Source organism: Marmota flaviventris, chromosome 11, assembly GCF_047511675.1.
Source record: "Marmota flaviventris isolate mMarFla1 chromosome 11, mMarFla1.hap1, whole genome shotgun sequence".
Classification (NCBI taxonomy): Eukaryota; Metazoa; Chordata; class Mammalia; order Rodentia; family Sciuridae; genus Marmota; species Marmota flaviventris.
The window spans coordinates 18242182-18260757 of NC_092508.1; the positions used below are offsets into that span (position 1 = coordinate 18242182).

Genomic DNA, 18576 nt, shown 5'->3' on the forward strand with positions numbered 1-18576 from the left:
ATATAAAAAAGGCTGGAGATGTGGCTCAGTGGAAAAGTGCCCCTGAGTTCAATCCCTGGTACCAAAAAAAAAAAAGTACAGACTCCAGACCCCATGTGACGGAACCAGCCTTTCCAGGCCCCCTCTGGGTCTGCATATCTAACCATAACCCAAGTGTTTTGGTGGAGCACTTTTGGGAAATGCTGCTGACCTGGTTGAGCAACTGATTTTTCCCCCTTTGGCCTGCCTCTGATGAGGGAAGGTCTCTTTGTGCCCTGCCACCTCCACTCTCCATGAAATATGGAGTTACAAAGGAGAAAGACCTTTTCTTTGAAAACCCCAGGAGGCAAATACTGATTCTCAAGATCTTGCTCCTGGCATAGCTCAGGCCTGATGTCTAGGAGTGCCCAAATCTGGGGCACCTCTCCTCAGTCCAAGGATGTGTTGTGTTGTATGTGAGCACAAGGCCTTGACATGTATGTAGATGAGGCCCAGAGAGAGTGTGTAACTGAGGCCCAGCCCTGTATGATCCACGCCATGGCCAAGCCCCTATCAGCAGCCCCCAGTCCCCACCCTCGCCCTACCCTGAGCCCTGGCCCTCAGCCCAGCCCCAGCCCCCGCAGCCGCTGCCTGAGACCACAATTACAGGGCCACTGGGGGTGGGGGGGGGCACGGAGGATCAAAGGCAGCTTGGAGAATGGTTCCAGCTGTGGCTGCTCTGGAGGAGGTTGAGGAAAGGAGGGCTGGGGGAGGCATGAGGGTGAGAACAGGTGGGACCCTCACAGCCCCAGCCTGACCCAATCCAGTCCCCTTGACCAGTTGTAAAAGTTTGTCTTGGTGAAGAGAGGGAAGGAACCCCAGATCGATAAGGGGGCTCTTTGTCCTGTTGCCCAGAACTCAGCTAGGCCAGGGGGGAGTTTGCTGCTCCCATCTTCCCAAACTCCTAAAGTTTGGCCATTGAAGGGAAAGGGAGATGTTTTCAGAGTCCTTGGCCTCAGGCTGATCCTGGCCCTTCTACCAGGCTTCTTTACTCATATGCCTGCATTCTGCCTTTTCCTGGTGTGGTCACGCAAACATCTGGGGTGCCTCTCTGATCTTCCCCCATCTCCCCAGTACCACATGTCCCCCGCCACTCAGCCAGCAGGGGACCTTGACTGTGCCCGGGGCTGAGCAGCTGGGTGAGCAAATGTGGTGTCGGGGGCACTTCCAAGTTCTGCTTCTGACCCCTTCCCAGGCAACAGTGCAGAACACAGAGCCATCTCTGGGCTTGAAGAGAACTAGACTAATTGTCCCAATGGTGCTTCCTGAGGCTTCACTGTCACCAGTCACAGAAAACAGCTTCCAGACCCCTGCTAGCTTGGTTGCAGAAAATGGGCCACTGACAGTTGACTAGCAGCTTACAGATTGCAGTGAACTCTCACAATGTGCTAAGAAGCCCTATTTTGTGATGGAAAGACTGAGGCTCAGATAGGTTAACTGACCAACCAGTTAACCTAACTAGGCCTTTTTCACTATGTTATACGAGTTCCTTGGAATTACTTTCAACCTGCTTGTGATAGTATTGGTTCATGCCACTGTCCCCAATTGTCTTCTGTGGCATCATGGAGAAAGATACCCAGCATCACCTCATCCCATTTCACCACCAGGTCCAGGCAGCAGTAGAGACTGGGAGACTGGCATCCCAGCCCTAGGTCTGGCCAACCCATAGGTCCCAGACAGTCTGGAACACTGGTAGCTTGACCTAAGCTGTCCATAGGTCTCCTGCTTCCTTCCAGTTCTGCCAAGGGCTTTCAGTTCCCCAGATGTCCTGCTCCTTGGGTTGGTCCTTGTTAATAGGGAAGCTGGGCTCTGCCTGCCCCCTGGTGGTCTCTGAGAGAAGTGCAGGAGATTAAAAAGTGCGGCGCAGAGCTCTGGGGAAGGCAGAGCTGTGAATTATAATCACTGCCACTCAGGAAGCCTCATTTCTCTTTGGTGTGGCCCAAATGCCAGTTCCACTCTTCCCCTGGGAAAGTTGACTGAGCCTACTTTGGTTGAGAGGTTATGAGTCTAAATTCTCCACGACCTTTTCCCAAATCCCAGGCATTTGATCTGAGAAAGCTAGCAGGAAAGAATACCAGATGCCCCTTCCTTCCCACCACAGCCTGCTGCACACCCTCCTTCAACACCCTGTCACTGTAAAACTGGAAGCCTGAGCCTGGCTAGATCACAGAGTGGATGCAGAGGCATTTTGTGGGAATGGTGGATGTACTGGAAGCCATGGCTAGGGTTCTTCACCTCCAGGATGAGGACCCCTTCCTTCTGTACCACTTGAAGAACTCTGCTGTCCTCTCAGTGGTCGTAGGGGGCTGTCAACCCCAGTCATGGTACTACATCTCCATGGACACTGTTATTGGTTCAGAGACAGGCAAATGACCAGGCTCAACTAGTCAGGGTCTTCCTTGGGATTTCTCCTGGGGATAACCTGGAAGGCCATTCTTTTTTGGACCCCCAGCTTTAGGAGAGCTGTGGTATTAGAGAAAGGGTGCAGGGGAGGATGAGGGCAGTAAGAAAAGATAAGCAGAGATACGCAGAAACAGCAGATGCTGGAGGAAGGGGACTGATGAGATGAGAGACCTATGACACCATTTGAGCCCCTGGGCTCAGCTGTGCTTAAATTCAGACTTGATGGATTTTCCATTCTTTAACTCCCTTTAGCCTAATCTAAAAGTTAGTTTACTCACTTGCAATCAGAGCCTGTACTTGATAGACTTTTCTTCCTCCCTTTTCCTCCTCCTCCTCCTCCTCCTCCTCCTCCTCCTCCTCCATTGGATGCAGGGTCTCTTGCATGATAGGCTAGGCAAAGGGCTCAGCCACACCCCCAGCTCCAGGACCTGGCTAATATCTGCAAAGCATAAATTCTCTATCCCCATTTTCACAGTAGCTACCATTTCTTAAATGTAAGTTTCAAGGAAATTATTATGCATCAAATGCTGTATTAAGCTGGGTGCAGTGGAGCATGCCTGTAATCCCAGCAGCTTGGAAGGCTGAGACAAGTTCAAAACCAGCCTCAGCAAAAAGCAAGACGCTAAGCAACTCAGTGAGACCCTGTTTCTAAATAAAATACAAAATAGGGCTGGGGATGTGGCTCAGTGGTCAAGTGCCCCTGAGTTCAATTCCTGGTACTACCCCCGCCCCACAAAAAAAGAAAAAGGAAAAAAGCTGCACTAAGTGTTTTTTTTCTATCTAAAGAAAATAAATAAAAGCCTTCCAGGCAACAGTTTGGGATGTATTGTGATGGCTGCAAATTCTTTGCCATGTTTCCTATTAAAAGGTGGAGTCTGTTTGCCCCCCACACACACACCGCCTTCAATTTTGGCTGGTTCTATGACTTACTGTGACCAATACAGAGTGCCAGTGATTCTGGACTTTAAGAAGACACAATTTCTGCTGGTAGTTTGACACCCTCTCTTAGAAAGCAAGCTTTATGTAAGAAATCTGAGTAACCCTAAGGCCACCATGCTGGGAGGAAGCCCAAGACAGTCACATCAAGAGAACACTAAAAGAAGCTCTGATGCCCTAGATATGGGAGGGAAGCCTCTTAGGCAGTCCAGCCCAGCTCACCCCCCCCCCAACCTGATGGCCTGCCATATGGAGCAGAACCACCCACCTGAGTTCCAATAAATGTCTGACCTGAAGAATCCTGAGAAGTAATTTCTTGGGAATTGTTCACTATGCAGCAAGGGATAATTGAAATGGGGTGATATTCCCATTGTTTATAGGCACATAAACTGAGGCCAGGTTAGCCTATGTTATAAACTAAGCAGTAGCAGCTTCAAACTCAGAGCTCTTGAATGCAAAGCTCATCCTTTGTCCTACATTGCATTATTTGGACTGGGGGAAAGTGAGGACTTCAAATACCCACAATTCCCCCAGGTTTCTCCAGAACTGCTCACATCCCTTTACCCTCAACTTTCAAAGGAGCCAGAAGGAAGGTGGTGTGGTTGGGTGCCAAGAAAAAACTCTTTTCCCCTCCAAGCGGGACTAGAGATGTGTGGGCTGTCTTTTCAGTGCTAATAGGGGTGAGGTTAGTTTTGACCTTAGAAGAATCTAGTGTTGCTAATCACCTAGTTTCATCATCTTCTACAGTTGATAAACTGCTTTAATGTCATGGATTTGGCTCGCCCCAAAAGCCTACCCTTGAATTCCCCAGGGGCCACAGAAATAAACACAATGCCCTAAATATGATGGGCAGGGCTAGCCCCAGAGCAGAGCACACCAGAGGCTTCTTGTCTCCCTTTCCTGGACCTTTTCGACCCTTTAAAAAGGAATCACTAGTTCTTCCTCACGTGCAGGCCCCCATTGTGAGACAAAAAGGGTAAAAGTGTGAAGGTACAGGATTTCCAGGAGAGTCCAATACGGTGGCAGAGGAGACAGGTACCCAGGTGACAACCTTTAAGATGCTAGTTCCATCAAACCATCTCCCTTTACACACTCCTTCTCGAGCCTTCTGGCAGCCTGAGGGAGACCAGTCCTCCTCCCAAACCATGCATCTAGTCCTGTTGGTTTAAATATCTTTATTGATGCTAAACTCACCCATCCATCCCATGGCCAGTGGTTCCGAGGAGCCCCTCTCTAGAGGCCTAGAGACCACCTTTTTGGTTTCCATCTAGAGGGTTTGTATAGTCTCCTCCAGAAACTCCTAGAGCGCCTCTCCAGAATCGGTCCCGCGCACTTGGCCTTCGTGGGCGGATGCATACCCCAGGCCACTGTCTTCAATTTCCCCAAGCCTGGGAGGTGGAATTTCCCAAGGAAAGGCTGGGCTCAGGCAGTGCTCCCTCCTGGAGCCCAGAGGTCCTGCTGGTGCCAAAAGGCGAAAGGCGGCTCTGCGTAAATGGTGAGCTGGGCAGCGGATCAGAGGCAGAGGCTGAGTTCCTTGCGCACGCGGCAGCGGTGGCACTGCACCACGCAGCACCAGTGGAAGCGGCACAGGCAGTTCTCCTCGAGCTGTACGCTCTCTTGGCGGTGCCCACGGCCGCAGCACAATAGATCGCAGCCACTGAGGTCCGGGGCACTGCTGTTGCAGGCACGGCCGCGAGTGCCTGGCGAGCCGGTGCGCCGGTTCGGGGCACAGAAGTCTGGCGAATCCGCGGCGTATAGGAGGTCTGCGCGGCCTGGCGGCTTAAGCGTGCGAACGGCGGGCAGTAGGGCCTTGCCGTCGTTGGTGCCCATGACGCGTGAGGCGCCGTGGAAGCGCTCCAGCAGCCGCGCTCCCACCTCGCGGAACGGGGGCAGCTTCTGCCAGCAGGTGCGCAGTGCGCACGATCCCGACAGCCCGTGGCACTTGCATTCGGTGCGCGTGTGGCTCCGCACGGCCTGAGGGGAGCAGGGGAAGGATGGGGACAAATGAGGGGCACGGGACGGGGAAAGGCCCTTAGGAAAGACAGAAAAAAGATTGTGGGCAGGAGGTGTGAACCGAATGGAGGATAAAAAACAATTTAAAAAGGGGCACTGCTGCCAAGCGAGGAGGAGAAAATTAAGGAAGCGACAATTCAGAGAGAAGCGAGAGGAAAAATGACAGGACGGAGAAGTAAGAGAAGTGGAAATTGGGGGGACAGTAAGTTCCATAGAGATTCCAGCGTCCAAAGCCAGAGAAGAAGCAGAATGGACGGACGCCAAGGGTGAAATTCTCACTGGAAACGGGGAGAGGCGGGGAGAGGGGGCAGCTGTGGAAGCTTAGCCTTCCTGCCAACCTGGCCTTCTCATTCCAGCCTCTCAGGGCCCCAGGCTGGGCTGAGCAGACACAGAGCCCGCCTGGGCGTCTGTCCCCACCACCCCTCCCAACCCTCCCGACAGGTATGCGGGCCTGTCCGGACATTCCTCTCCTGGTCCCCTCCTCCTTCCCTGCCCAATGCCTCAGGCTGGAACCCTAAGGGACGCACAATGTGTGTGTGTGTTTCCCTAGAGCACTCTAGGATTGGGGCACAGGGCGCAGGAGGGCCCCCCACTACTGAGAACAGAACCAAGGAGGCTTCCCTCTTCTTTGTTGTTTGGTCTGAGGCTGGGGTCTAAGAGCCATAATCCCACATGTACCAGTTAGATGGCCCATGAAAATCAACTGTAAAGCTCAGAGGTCAGGGGCTAACTTGACCTACAGATTTGTGTGACCTCTCTCTCCCTGACCCTCACCTGCCCTACTTCTAGAACCATCCGACCCAGGTAGGTTTCTTATCGTCAACAATAGTCCTGGGACCCTCTTCACAGCAGAGGGGGAATAGTAGGGTGGGGCTGCCATGGCTCTGAGCATGTGAGACCTGATCTGGGGTTACTGGGCAACCTGTTGGGATGCCCAGAAACAGAGCTTTCCAGGCCTCCACCTGACCCCTTCCTCCCTCCACCAGGTTGGGCCTCTGGTCCTTCACTCCTTTCCAAACCTATCATCCCTTCCAGCTTGCTCTGGGCCCTTTCTAGGCCTCCTTCACTTCCCTGTCTCCAGACCCCCTACCTTTGTCCCTGCTTCGATTCTTGCTTCCATCCTCCATCTTTGTCTCCTTCTTTTGCTCCTGACCTGGCGTCCAGATCTCTACCCACCCCAGCTTTGCCTCACCTGTCTTGTGTCAGAGGTCCTCTCCCACCTTGGGTTCCTAAAGACCCTGACTGCTGTTCTCTGAGTTATCAGCCAGCATCAGGCCCTCCGAAGCCCTGTCCACTTCTGGATTGGACACCTCTCCTCTCACCTTCCACAGGCATCCATGTCCCTCCCAGCCTTCCCAAGTGCCTCCTCCGTCCCGTTCACTCTCACCAACACACTCCTTCACCAACACTCCTCACTCACGCCCACACTTCCATAAACATGCTGCCACCCACACTGTACTCGCCAGCACACCATTTCCACACTGACCCCATGCACACCCCCGCCCATACGTACCAGCCGGCCTGCCTCATTGTTGTGTAGTTGCACCAATGCTCGGATGTCTCCTCGTCCCCGCTTGTGTCGGGCATCCATAAAGAGCCTGGACTTCTCATCCCCAAAGTCCACGTCGTCACCGCAGCCTCCCCACTCCCAGGCAGCGCTGGCGTCTGGGGAGCCTGTGGGTGCAGGAGGCCCTGGGGTGCCAGGCAGGCTGGAGGGCCGAGGCGGGGCCCGGCCCCGGGGGGCCTGGCAGCCACACTGCAGCAGCTCGCCCATCGAACAGGCCTGTGTGACCGCGTGGCTGGCGCCGGCAGCCGTAATTGCAAAAACGAAGGCGGTCTCCCTGATGTCTGTGGATGAAGGAGGGACAGTCAAGCGGCAGGGAGAGGCCTGGGAGACAGGGTCTATGCAGGGTGTGGAGGGGCAAAGTGGGCCAGGGAGCCCAAGATCAGTGGGGAGGTAGGACTCAGGCATCCTCCCCCAAACTTCTCCCCCTCCTCCAGCTTTCCAGCAGGGAGGAAGCAGCCCCCCTCCCACCAGGCCATCTCCCCACACTGACCCTGCTGCAGGATGCGCCCAAAGGCTTTGCTGTGGCTGGAGCAGTTCCAGCGTCGGAAGCGGAACTGGAACTGGCACTCTCGCACCCCAAGCCGGGCGCCCCGGGCTAACTCTGCTACCACTTCTGGCTCAGCCTGGCACAACTCAGCCTGCCGCCCTGCCAGTCGCCGTGCCTTCCTGCAGATGCTGGTGGGGTCCATGACCAAGGGGCTGCCCACGGCCCTGGGGATCATAGAACAGCAGGTCAGGGGTCTAACTCAGAAAAGAGCAGGCCTGGAAGAGAGTGAGACCAACCCCACTCAGCCCATAGCCAGGAGCTATGGTGTGCCTCCCTATCAGCTGAGATGAAGGTTGTCCTATCTGGTTCCTTACCATGCCACGTCTGTGTCCCCTCTTGACTACATTCTAGACTGAAAATTGCTAAAGAGCAAGACGCAGTCTCACTCATCCTTCTGTGTACATCTTAATTAACAAATTCTTATGGGAATGTGACTCAAGATGAAGGCAGTTGGCACAAGGTAGGCCAAGGCTAAAATTCAACAGGCCTAGCCCAAAAGGGAGACAAGGAAGAAATTAGCAAAAGAAAGATCAAGAAGGCTGTCAAAGAAAGCATACATCAGAAAGAGACACCAAAGAGCCAGTATGGTGATACACACCTGTAATCCCAGCTTCTTGGGAGGCTAAGGCAAGAGAATCACAAGTTCAAGCCCAGCCTGGGCAACTTAGCAAGACCCTGTTTCAAAATAAACAATTTTTAAAAGAGCTGGGTATGTAGTTCAGAGGTAGAGCACTCCTGGGTTCATCTCTAGCACAGAGAGGGAGAGGGGAAGAGAGAGGAGAGGAGGGGGAGAGATAGCACACAAAGAAAAGTAAACAGCATCAAGGAAGGATCTGGTCTTAGTGGACCACAAGATGGATATGTTGGACAGACCAAATGAAAGGGAGGCACCATCCCAGGGCCATAGAGGGTCATGAGATGTTAGAATGGCTAGGGAAGGAACCTCTGGGGAAGGTCATACCTCCTCTTTAACCCAGGTATCTCCTTTGTAGAACGAGAGAGGTAGGCTTAGATCTCTAAGGTGGGAGCCTAGAACTACCCCCATATCCTCCGGTTCCCTGAATTGAAGAGCAGAAGGAAAGAACTAGGGACCGAGTCTCTGCAGCATTTCTGCAGAGTAGGTAACACTGACTCTTCTTCAGCTCCAAGGTCTGTAGCTTTCCCAGAGCAGGATGGCAGCAAGCCAAGGCCTATGCCCTGGGGTGACATATCCAATTAGGCAATGGGGGTGTGTTTGGCTTGGTGGGTAAAGACCTCATGGGAAGTTCCACACACTTTCAGAAATCCCTCCGCCCTTGCCTTCATTCCATCTGAGGAGAGAGCTGACATTTAGTTTCCATAGGTTGTCAGCCAAGAATTCACACCTGGGGGGAACCCGTTTAATCAAATGGCTCCTATTTGAACACTTAACTGGGATCCTTGCCTTAAAGAAATATGTGGACACAGCACTTGGAAGGGTAATTTGAGACCATCCCAAAACCCTCTGCAAAGGGCAGAGATAGACTGCTTGGGAAGAAGGGTCTCCAGAGAAAATGTAGAGGAGAATCATGGCAGATGGGTGAAAGGTCAAGGTGACCTACTTTTCAGCTTTGCTCGAGTACATATCTGCCCCACTGTCCCCATTTGCTCCACAAGTACAGGCTGCCCAGGCATGTTCTGAGATGTAATGATCTTAAATAGCAGCAAGAGGAATTTAGGTCTTAAGGTAGAACTCAGCACTAAGGATGAGGTGTTTGTAGGAAGATATGTAAGCTCAGTATTTTAAGGTTTCCTAACACTCTATCTATGATCTCTTGATCTATTTATCTATCCATCTATCTATCTGTCTATCATCTATCTCTGTCTCTCAGATAGGATTAGGTTGCTGTCATCATCCCTACTCACAAAGGGATAGTTCAGGAACTATCTTTTCAGTGGAAAGATTTATACTCCAGACAACTCTTCCATTGAGCTTAGGACCGGCCCAACACCAGCCCCTCTCTTTCCCCAATCCCAGAGAAGGGACAGATGGAGCAGAAGGGAGTAGACAAAAGCTGGAGATCCCAAGCTGGTTCTTAATGCCAGTGACCCTGGAGATTTGATCAGTCTCTATGTATCTACCCATCTATCAATTTATCTATCCTCTCTCCATTCACCTATCTCACCTCGTTATAAAAAGAATCTGAGTAGCCTCTAGCCTAGCTAATACAGGGTCAGCAGCTAAGACTATGAAAATTATGACAGTCTCATTTCCCTTTCTCTAGCAGATTTTCAGATGCCTAATTTCTATTTACCCCCAATGTTAACTATGAAAATTTGCATATTATGAATCATGTTACATATGAATAACATATGTAGTATATAATACAATAATGAATACCATTTAATACATGTTTCTGAATAAATGAATGACCATCTTCCCAAGGAGAAAATCCTCCCCTGAGCCCAGGCCACTGTCCATGTGTTATTTCATGGCTCCTGATTCACTTCCTGACATATTTTTTTTCCTACTGGCTGGGTGAGGCTCTGCAAACTCTCCACTGCCCCTGCTGCTAAGTTTCCCAGCCCCCACCCCACCCCACTCTTGCCCTTTGCTGACTCCCATTCCCAAGGTTGACTGGACTTATCTTCCAAGGTCACTCTGCCCCATCCCTCTCCTCTCCCTCCTCCTCCTCCTCCTAGGAAGGCAGGAAGGAGTGGGAACAAGCAAGGGAGAAAGGCAGAAACCTCTTGACCTTGTCTGCTTCCCAGGAGCTAGAGATAGGAGAGGAATCGTGGGGAGTCTTCAGGGCAGGGCCCTCCAGGAGATGGGGCTGGCCCTTCACAAGGTCCAGGGGCCGCCTCAGAGCCATTCCTGGTCTGGGTCTGGCTCCCGGGTTGGCTGGCTTCCTGGGAACTGGACTTGTTTACGAGCTGGTCAGGAGGCGGGATGGGCAGTGATAGCAGCTAGAATCCCAAGGGACCAACTTACTCCCTGCCTTCCCATCCTTGCTTCCATCCCAAAGACTTAGGAAATGAAACAGAAGAGGCATGGCAGGGGCACCCCGGGCAAAACACTGTACAGAGCTTCTGAACTCTGGATTCTGCCAGCTCTGTGTGAGCTGAGCCACTCTGAACAGATCAGTTCCCTCTTGGGGCTTCAGAAAAATGAATTAGAAGGAAAGCCTCATCCTCCCACCCCCAAATTTAACATTTGATTCCACATCCAGGACTAACTGCCTCTCTCCCCAGTGTCCCTTCTTCCTTCCTTCCCTTCCTTCCCTTCCTTCCTTCCCTTCTGCTTCCTCAATGATCCCATCAGGAGATTTGGATTAAACTCTGTTTTTTGGGCCTCTGGATCAGCCCAGAAAATATATGTTTCTTTGGGGAATTTGCATATCTTAGAGTCTGGAGGGCAGTGGTGGTAGGAATATACAATATATAGAATCTGCAGTTCTAATCAAACCACCATTACTAGGCATAGAAAAGAGCTTGTCCCTAAAATAATTCAGTATTCAGACAAGAAGGATCAAGGCCTAAGAGCTTGGCCACTTGGATCACACTAAGGTCTCTCTCCCATGGACCATAATTGGTAGGATCAATGCCCAGGAAGATGCTATCAGAGGTCAGCCAGTTTTTACTGGTAGCCTCTGTAGACCTAAGCTTCAGAAGCCCCAGGGTTCTAGATCCCAACCTATCTTTTCACCTTTATTCAAAGGGTCAAAGAAACTAGTCCACCCCTAGCCACCTCACCCCTGTTACACAGATAAGTGTCAGGCCCTGGCCACTCATTGGAGGTTTCCCCACTGCAAGAAAAGTTAGATGACATAAAAATCTAAACAAGGTTGGAGGAAATGACTTTTGTGAGGTATGGGAAGACCCCAGGTGGCCTCTCACATCTTCCTCCCCACGCCTCTTCCTCCTAGCAGGATTCTGAATCCATCCAGACCATACCACTTAATTACTAGACTCAGAGCCAATATCTATGTACCCCTAAGTCATCAAAATCCTTGTCAGCATCTCTCCAAGCTCAACTCAGAATCCACTGGGCCCTGAGGAGCCTCCCTTGAGTCCCTGCCCTCCCCTCCTCATCACCCCAAGTGTCCTAGTGGTCACTCACCTGGGGTGTTTACTAGTTTGCAAGCAAATTTGCTTGTTTTATCTCTCAATTAGATAGAAAACTCATAAAAGACAAAAATCTCACAAAGGGCATGGCGTCATCAGCAGGGCCCATCAGAGCTTTGGGGATTGATCAGACTTGGGGTTGGATCTGGGCTCTGCCATTTACTTGTTCTATGAAGTTGAGTGAGTCCCCAACATGTGATGCTGGTACTTAGTATTTGTTGAGTGGATGATAAAACTTACCCTTCTGCTCCCATTTCCTCAATTGGAAAACGCAAATAATAATGCCTGCCTCCTTGCCTGGTTACCTGTGCCAAAGACCTGTCCAGAGGATGGGTTGAGACAAGGACTTCTGGTCATCCCATTCACTTCATCTAACTCTTGGGTCTGCACAGCGCAGGTGGTCTGTTTGGCTTCCTGAGAACACCCTTTTCTCCAACTCCCTGCCTCACTTCTCAGCCTGGATCTGTATCACCTCCTCCTTCATCCAGCCCTGCCCAGGTATATGAAGTACCCTCTAGGGCCCCTCTTCTTCCTCAGCAAGCACTCCTGATGGGATCATTGAGGCCAAAAGGCCCACAGTCCATGTGGGTGCCCAGCCTCCTCTGGAGGGTCTCACAGCAGGCCTTCCTGTATTTCCCTGCCCCCCCCCCAAGGTCCCTAGACTGACCCCACCTCCCAGGAGCCAGCAGAGGGAGCCCTGAGCCCTGGGGCTGTGGGTGGGGGCTGTATGGAGGTGGAGGAGGTGGGTGGTGGAGAAGGGGCAGAAAAATGTTGCCTGACGGCTGCTGAGGCTGCCGGGCCTGTGCCCGCCCGCCTGTCCTGTCCTGCTCTGTCTAACTCAGTAATTACTGTTCCCCCTCCCCCAGTCCCTACCCCCACCCCAACTACCACATCAAAGCCAGTGATGCCCCAGCTCCATTAACCCCTGCCTCCCCACTGTCCACCAGTGACCCCCATTCCTTCCCTCCTCCACTCTGACCCAATTTGGTTCCCTCTGTCTGTCCTCAACGCCTCTCTCTTCACGGCTCCTGGAGAGGCCGGGGCTTTGCCTTCCCTGACAGACCTCACCATATAAAAGGGTTTCCTACTGGTCATGGCTCTGGGAGGCAAAGCAATGGACAGACTGGCTCTTCAGTTGATGCACGAGGAGTCTGTTGCACACCTTCTGCTCTCCCCAGTAGGGTGGGGGGCACCCATCTGGGGGTGGATAGGGGAGCAAAGGGGCCTGTGAAAGACCTTGTGGCCCTTTCCTGATGCCCACCTGCCACTGCACGCAAGGACAGAGCTGAGCAGAAAGCAAACTCTCAGCCCCAGCTCTCAGCTACCAGTATTCTGGGGCACTGGGCAAGTCACCTCCTGTCCCTGGGCATCCTGCTCCCACCATGAATATTGGACCAGATGATCTCCGAGTTCCTTTTAGATCTACTTATAGTTTAAACAGAGGAATCAGAGCTGATGGAACCAGGCAGAAAACCTCGTGGCAAAATTTTCTCCCTCAACTCTTCAGGTGGTTCCAGCTGGGGCATGGAGGTCCGGGGCCACTCTCACCAGTTGCAGAGGATAGGTCTTTTCCTAGTGTTCTGTCTCTACTGGCCCCCAGCCTGGCTGCCAGCCCTGCCCAGCCCTGCCTCATCCTTTCCACAGCTGCACTTCCCCATCAAAGTGTTCATTCTGGAATCCCCCTTGCTGGGCCCTGGTGAGCAGGCCTCCCACTGACCTCCCCCCACCAACTCCTCTCTTCTGATGAGAACGGGGCAGGAGGGCCGCACCCCCCAGGAAATGTCACAGTGCCAGGACTCTGGTGGGCCCAGGGCATGCTCTGGCCTGGATCAAGCCAGCCTCCTTCTGCCCCTGCCCTTTTCTGCTCACAGCCTCATTGTCTCCCTTGGGGAAGCTGCCAAGGCGGGAGGCCTGGAGTGGGGAATGGATAGCCACCCTACCCCCATCCCACCAGACCCTGGAGCTTGGCAGGGGCCAGCAACAGGACTGACCATGAAGGGTCAGGGGTCCCAGATTAAGACAGAATTGGAAAGGGTGGCCAGGTCCGGCCTGGGGTGGAGGTGACAGCTGGAAAACTTGTGTGTTAGGAAGAGGCCAAGGTCTTTCCCTGCTTCCCTGTGGAGCCAGAGATGAGGCTATCCTAGGCCTCTGGTGCCTGTTTCCTTTCCATATGTGAAGTGGGGGTGGTGAAGGCAAGATGGGATATGGGAGGGGACTGGGTGGTGTTTTTCCTAGTGGAACAAGAGGGGTTAGTTTTCTCTTTCAGAGAAAAAATAAAACAGAAAGAAGAAAGGAAAAAGAGAAGGGAGATTGATTTAGCACTTCCATAAGAGTGAGCTCTTTTCTACATTCACTGATTGAAGGTATAAATAAAGATGGGTCAGACATTGTGAAGAACTTCCTGGGGGAGAGCAGGAGAGGAGCAGGGTAAGAAGGGGGAGCTGGGGAGCCGGGATGCCAGAGCCTCTCCTTCTCTATCCCACTCTGGGGACTACTGGTACTAGAGCATAGGGTGGATGGCCTGAAGGCAGTGAGCTGGACAAGATGACCTCAAGAAAGCCTGGCCAATGTCCTGGAATCTGGGATTCTGAGATTCACAAAGATAATGGTTACAAGATGGATAGAGAGACACAGAGAAAGAAGCTGGCAGCAGAGTCCAGAATACATGCATTGAGATGGGGGGATTCAGAAAGGAAAGGAGAGCAGAAGGGAAACTTCTTTGGAACCTGAAGCCAGGTCCCTGAGCCAATTTCAGGGCCTGAGTCACCTCCACCTAGACCCTCCTTTCTACTCAGAGGTCCTCAAGGCCCCTTTGATCCCAGCCTGGCCACTGCTGGTATGTCAGAGTGGCTGCTGTAGGTCCTGCTGCTTTCCTGGCTACCATTTGGAGCTCTGACCAGCATCCTGAGAAGTAAGGAGAAGAAGGACAGCAGAGCGTGTCCTGAACATCGGAGAACAACCTGAAAGCTCCCAGCTAAAGTGAGATGGGAGGGACAGGGAGAGCCTCAGGCCAACTACTGAGCCAGATCCCACCCACCAGCCTAACCACCCACCCAACCTGACCTTGGAGGGCAGTGGTGAGGTGGGGTGGGGACTGGAGTAGGCAGAGTGAAAGATCATGTGAATGGGAGTCAGGGCTTAGACCAAAGGAATGAATCTTCAGAAATCCAGGAGAGGGAGGGGGCTGAGGCAGGTGGGAGGGTCAGGCTCTCTTTGAGGCACCTCTGAGTGAGGCATTCTCAGCCACCTTATCACCCAGGCCCCTCACTCTTCACCCGGCTCACCCTGCAGCTGTGCCATGAAGGCCTCTGTGTTCTCCCACACCTGCCCTCCTCAGCTCCTCCCCCACTCCCTGCATCCCAGCTTCAGGGTCAGTCTCTGAGGGACCAGGCTCCTCTTGGCTTCCACCCAGCAGTCCCTCTTGAACAAAGAAACCCCCACAGATACAAACCCCTAGAAAGACTAATCAACCAGTTTGACAATATTCCACAAACCTATCTCCAGCACCTACATTGTCTTGGGCCTGGGGGACCCTAAAGATATAAAGACTCTGACTTCCAGGAGCAGGATAAAGAGACCCCACAGCAGATGGTTGTTAGTAAAATGCAGTAATTGCCCAATGCTTGGGGCACTGGGAGCACAGAGAAGGCAACTAACTGAAGGAGGACAGAGAGACAGTTTCATGGAGGAAAGTGGAATTTTAACTGTAAGGATTAGAACGATTTGACAGATGAGAAGGGAGGAGAGGGAAGGCAACTGCCACCAGAGAACAACCCTGACCCCAGACCTCGAGAAAGGGCAGAGTTAGGATAGGTGTGTTTGAGAAAGGAGAGATCCCTTTACTAAGTTTTAATTGGGACTCTAGATTTTGAATTTAAATTAATCACACTTTTTGCCCCCTGGGGACCTTGGCCTGGAGAAGCTGGGCTGTGAAGAGTATTTCTGAGTGTCAGATCATTTCCCCAACTAAACCTCCCAGCGAGCCTTCCAGGTAGAAAGATCGTTATCCCTACTTTATAATTAAGACCTTGCCGGGGCTGGGAGGGAAAGTGACTTGCCCAAGATCACTGATTTAATGGCTGAGATTAGATCTCGGGTCTGTCTGTGCTACTGCATTGTGCTAAACCAGGATCAAAGAGCACATGTTCCCAATTGAGACCATGATCATCCTCAGTTTGCCCCCTTATTGACACCCAGGAGGGATGTCTTTCCCGCATCATGGAAGAGATAACCGCTGGCAACTCGCTGTGTGGGCATCCTACTTTATCTCGCCAGAAGAGAGGATTTGCCTGCCTAACCCCTCCTTCCAAACCAGCGAGGTGGGCGAGGACCGGAGTGTGGGAGTTCAACCAATGAATTGGTAATATGCAAATAGAGAACCTTCTGCCTTCTTAGGATTGGATGATCCATTAGCGCTATTGTCCAAATCCCTCCCCTCTAAACGCTGAGCTATTCCCGGCGGGTTTGAGGCTCCGTAGACTTAAGAAAAGGGGTAGTGTGGGGGGGGGGAGACTTCAGGATTTCGATCTCTGAGCAGACCAGGCGGGCACCCACCTTCCTCGCCCTGACCATCCCTCAAGGCTCAAAACTCCCGCAACCTTCGCTGGCTAGTGTCTGCTCTACCGAGGCCAAGGCTAGATGCCGAGACTTTGAAGATGTCCCCTGTCCCTTGGCAAACCAGGTCCCTCTCCCTTCCACCAGGATCCTCCCCGTTCCCGCATCCCCTGGGCTGGCACTTTTATTTTATTTTTTAATCAATGACCTTCATATCTGGAAGGGCCAGGGGCCTGGATCCCTTTCTTGCTTTTCTTTCTCTTCCTTGTTAGGGAGAGAAAGTAGAGAAAGTCAGGGTCCTGACTCAGTTTCCCCCTTTACATTCGTTTCCTCTATACTACTGCCCACGCTGAAGAAGGCACAGAGAGAAGCTGGTGGGCTGGTAGGCAAAGAGGGGAGAGGGGCAGCTGTTTGACTCTCTGCCTTCCCACCTTTTCCCTCTGCCTAAGGAGGGAGCGCCCAATATCCAGCCCCCCTCCCCTAATTCCGGGACCCTCCTCACTCATTCTTTTCTTCAAATCTCTGATTACAGATCTCGGTCTCAGAAGCTCTTTCCTACCTACCCGCCAATTCTTAGTGATCTGAACTGAGCTCAGTACTTGGGGGGAGGGGAGGACCGGGGAGGAGGAAACACAATAGAATGTGTCCAGGGGTTGGGAACGTCAAAGTGGTACTTAAAAAGCGCCCTCGGCGGAGACCGTGAGGAGAACTCCAGGCACCTTTGCCCAGGGTCCCCAGGCCACTGCCCTGCAGCAGGGTTCCGCGAGCAGATAAAGTCCGTAAAGTCAGGAGTACAGTGCGGAGCCCTTCGACTGGTCCACGGATCCCCACCCTTCTGAGTTCGGAGCCGCACTGGGACAGCCCCAATGCAGCACTCACCACCACAGTCCGCCGACGTGCGCTGGACACAGGAGTAACAGCAACAGCAGCCCGAGGAGGGAGGACAAGGACGGCAGCATCGTGACTTGTCTACCGCCTGCAGGCGCCGGCAGCAGGCGAGGCTGCAGAACGAGTAGGTGCGCTGGGCCGCCAGGGCTTCAGGACGAGCTCAGCGACTAAGGCGGCGGTCTGGAGGCGATGGCTCCGCCGGCGGCGGCGGCGGCGGCGGCGGGGGGGCCCATCCCGGGCGAGGAGGGCGCGGCGGAGGCGGAGAGCGGACCGGGCAGCCAGTGCCTGAGTCTCCTGCCGAGCTCGCTCGGGAGAAGAAATCAGAGCCGGGGGCGGGGGTAGGAGGGGAACGGGGCCCGGGCGTGGGCGGGGGCGGGGGGCAGGGGGGCCGTGGGGGTGGCAGTTGCGACAGTCAGGCGGCGGGACTCTCGGGAGGGAGCGTGAGCCCCGGGGCGGCGAGCGCAGAGCGCAGCAGAGGGCGGGAGCCGGGTGCCGGGGCGGGGCCGCAGCGCGCTCCTAGCTGCGGGACCCGCCCGCCTCACCCCCTCATCCCGCCTCTCGGGGCTGCCCCCCGCCGCCCCGGGCCGTTAGGAGTCGGGGGCAAGGAGGGGCGGGGAAGAAGAGTAGAGAGGGGTAAGAGGGGGAGGAAAGAAGAAGAGCTGAGGAAGGGGGGGGCTGGCTTGAAGGGAGACGTTTGACAGGTTTGTTGACTGTAAAGAGAGAAAACTTCCCAGGAATGAGGGAGTTTGGGGGGGTGGGGGGAGAGCTGTGCAGAGGGAGATGCTGTGCTGGCGGGGACCAGGAGAGGAAGTCGGCCTGGGGCGCGGGATGCTGCGGGAGGGGTGTCAACTACACTGGCAGCCCAGCGGACCTTGGAGGGGTCACCTCTTAGAGCGCGCGGTCTCTGCGCCACACGCCCCTTCCTCAACCTTTCCCGGAGGAAAGGAGGAAGCCCTAGGCCTCCGCTCCAGCTCCCCAGCCATCCCGCCTCTTCAGGCCGGTGTTCAGGGGCGGGAGTGGGGGGAGATTAGACAGCAAGGGGAGCCTCTCTAGGGCCAGAGCTCGAGTGCTCGCACGTGTAAGAGAGAGCAAGGGAGGAGGTTGCGGACTTCCCAGAGATGTGCGGCCAGAACTCGCTGCAGCAGCGCCTCGCGTGTCCGCGGTCCCTTCCTCGAGTTCCTCCCCCAGCTTGGCCCGGGCAGAGGGTGGGAGAGCCAGCTGCAGGTGAGATGGCGTTTATCTGATTCTCTAATGCCACAAAAATGTCTTTGATGCCCCCGGGCCCCTCCCCACGAGGGGGAGATCAAAGGCCCGGTGGGGAGGAGGGACAGCTCCATTCATCACGCCAAGCGGCTGGCAGCGGGGCGGCAGCCCCTGCTCCTCAGTTCGAGGCAGAGGCCCCCCGACATACCCCAGGAGTGCAGAGGGACAGGTGGTGCTGACGTTCTGCAACAGGGGCCAGTTTCCCTATCACTACCATTTAGAGAATCCACAACATTTTAAGGGTGTCCTTGAAGGGAGGACAGATAGAGCACCTCAAGCCCATGTGGCAGAAACTTCAGGCACC

General features: G+C 53.7%; 1 protein-coding gene across 1 annotated transcript; it reads right to left on the reverse strand.

Annotated features, from left to right (window-relative positions):
• Nucleotides 1–4869: 4869 nt before the first annotated feature.
• Wnt6 (Wnt family member 6) lies at nt 4870–17080 on the reverse strand. The gene is made up of 4 exons (XM_027941642.2): nt 17001–17080; nt 7428–7648; nt 6884–7218; nt 4870–5331 (listed from the first exon to the last, which is right to left on the reverse strand). The coding sequence occupies exons 1-4, from the start codon at nt 17078–17080 to the stop codon at nt 4870–4872; spliced, it is 1098 nt and encodes a 365-aa protein (XP_027797443.2).
• Nucleotides 17081–18576: the final 1496 nt, after the last annotated feature.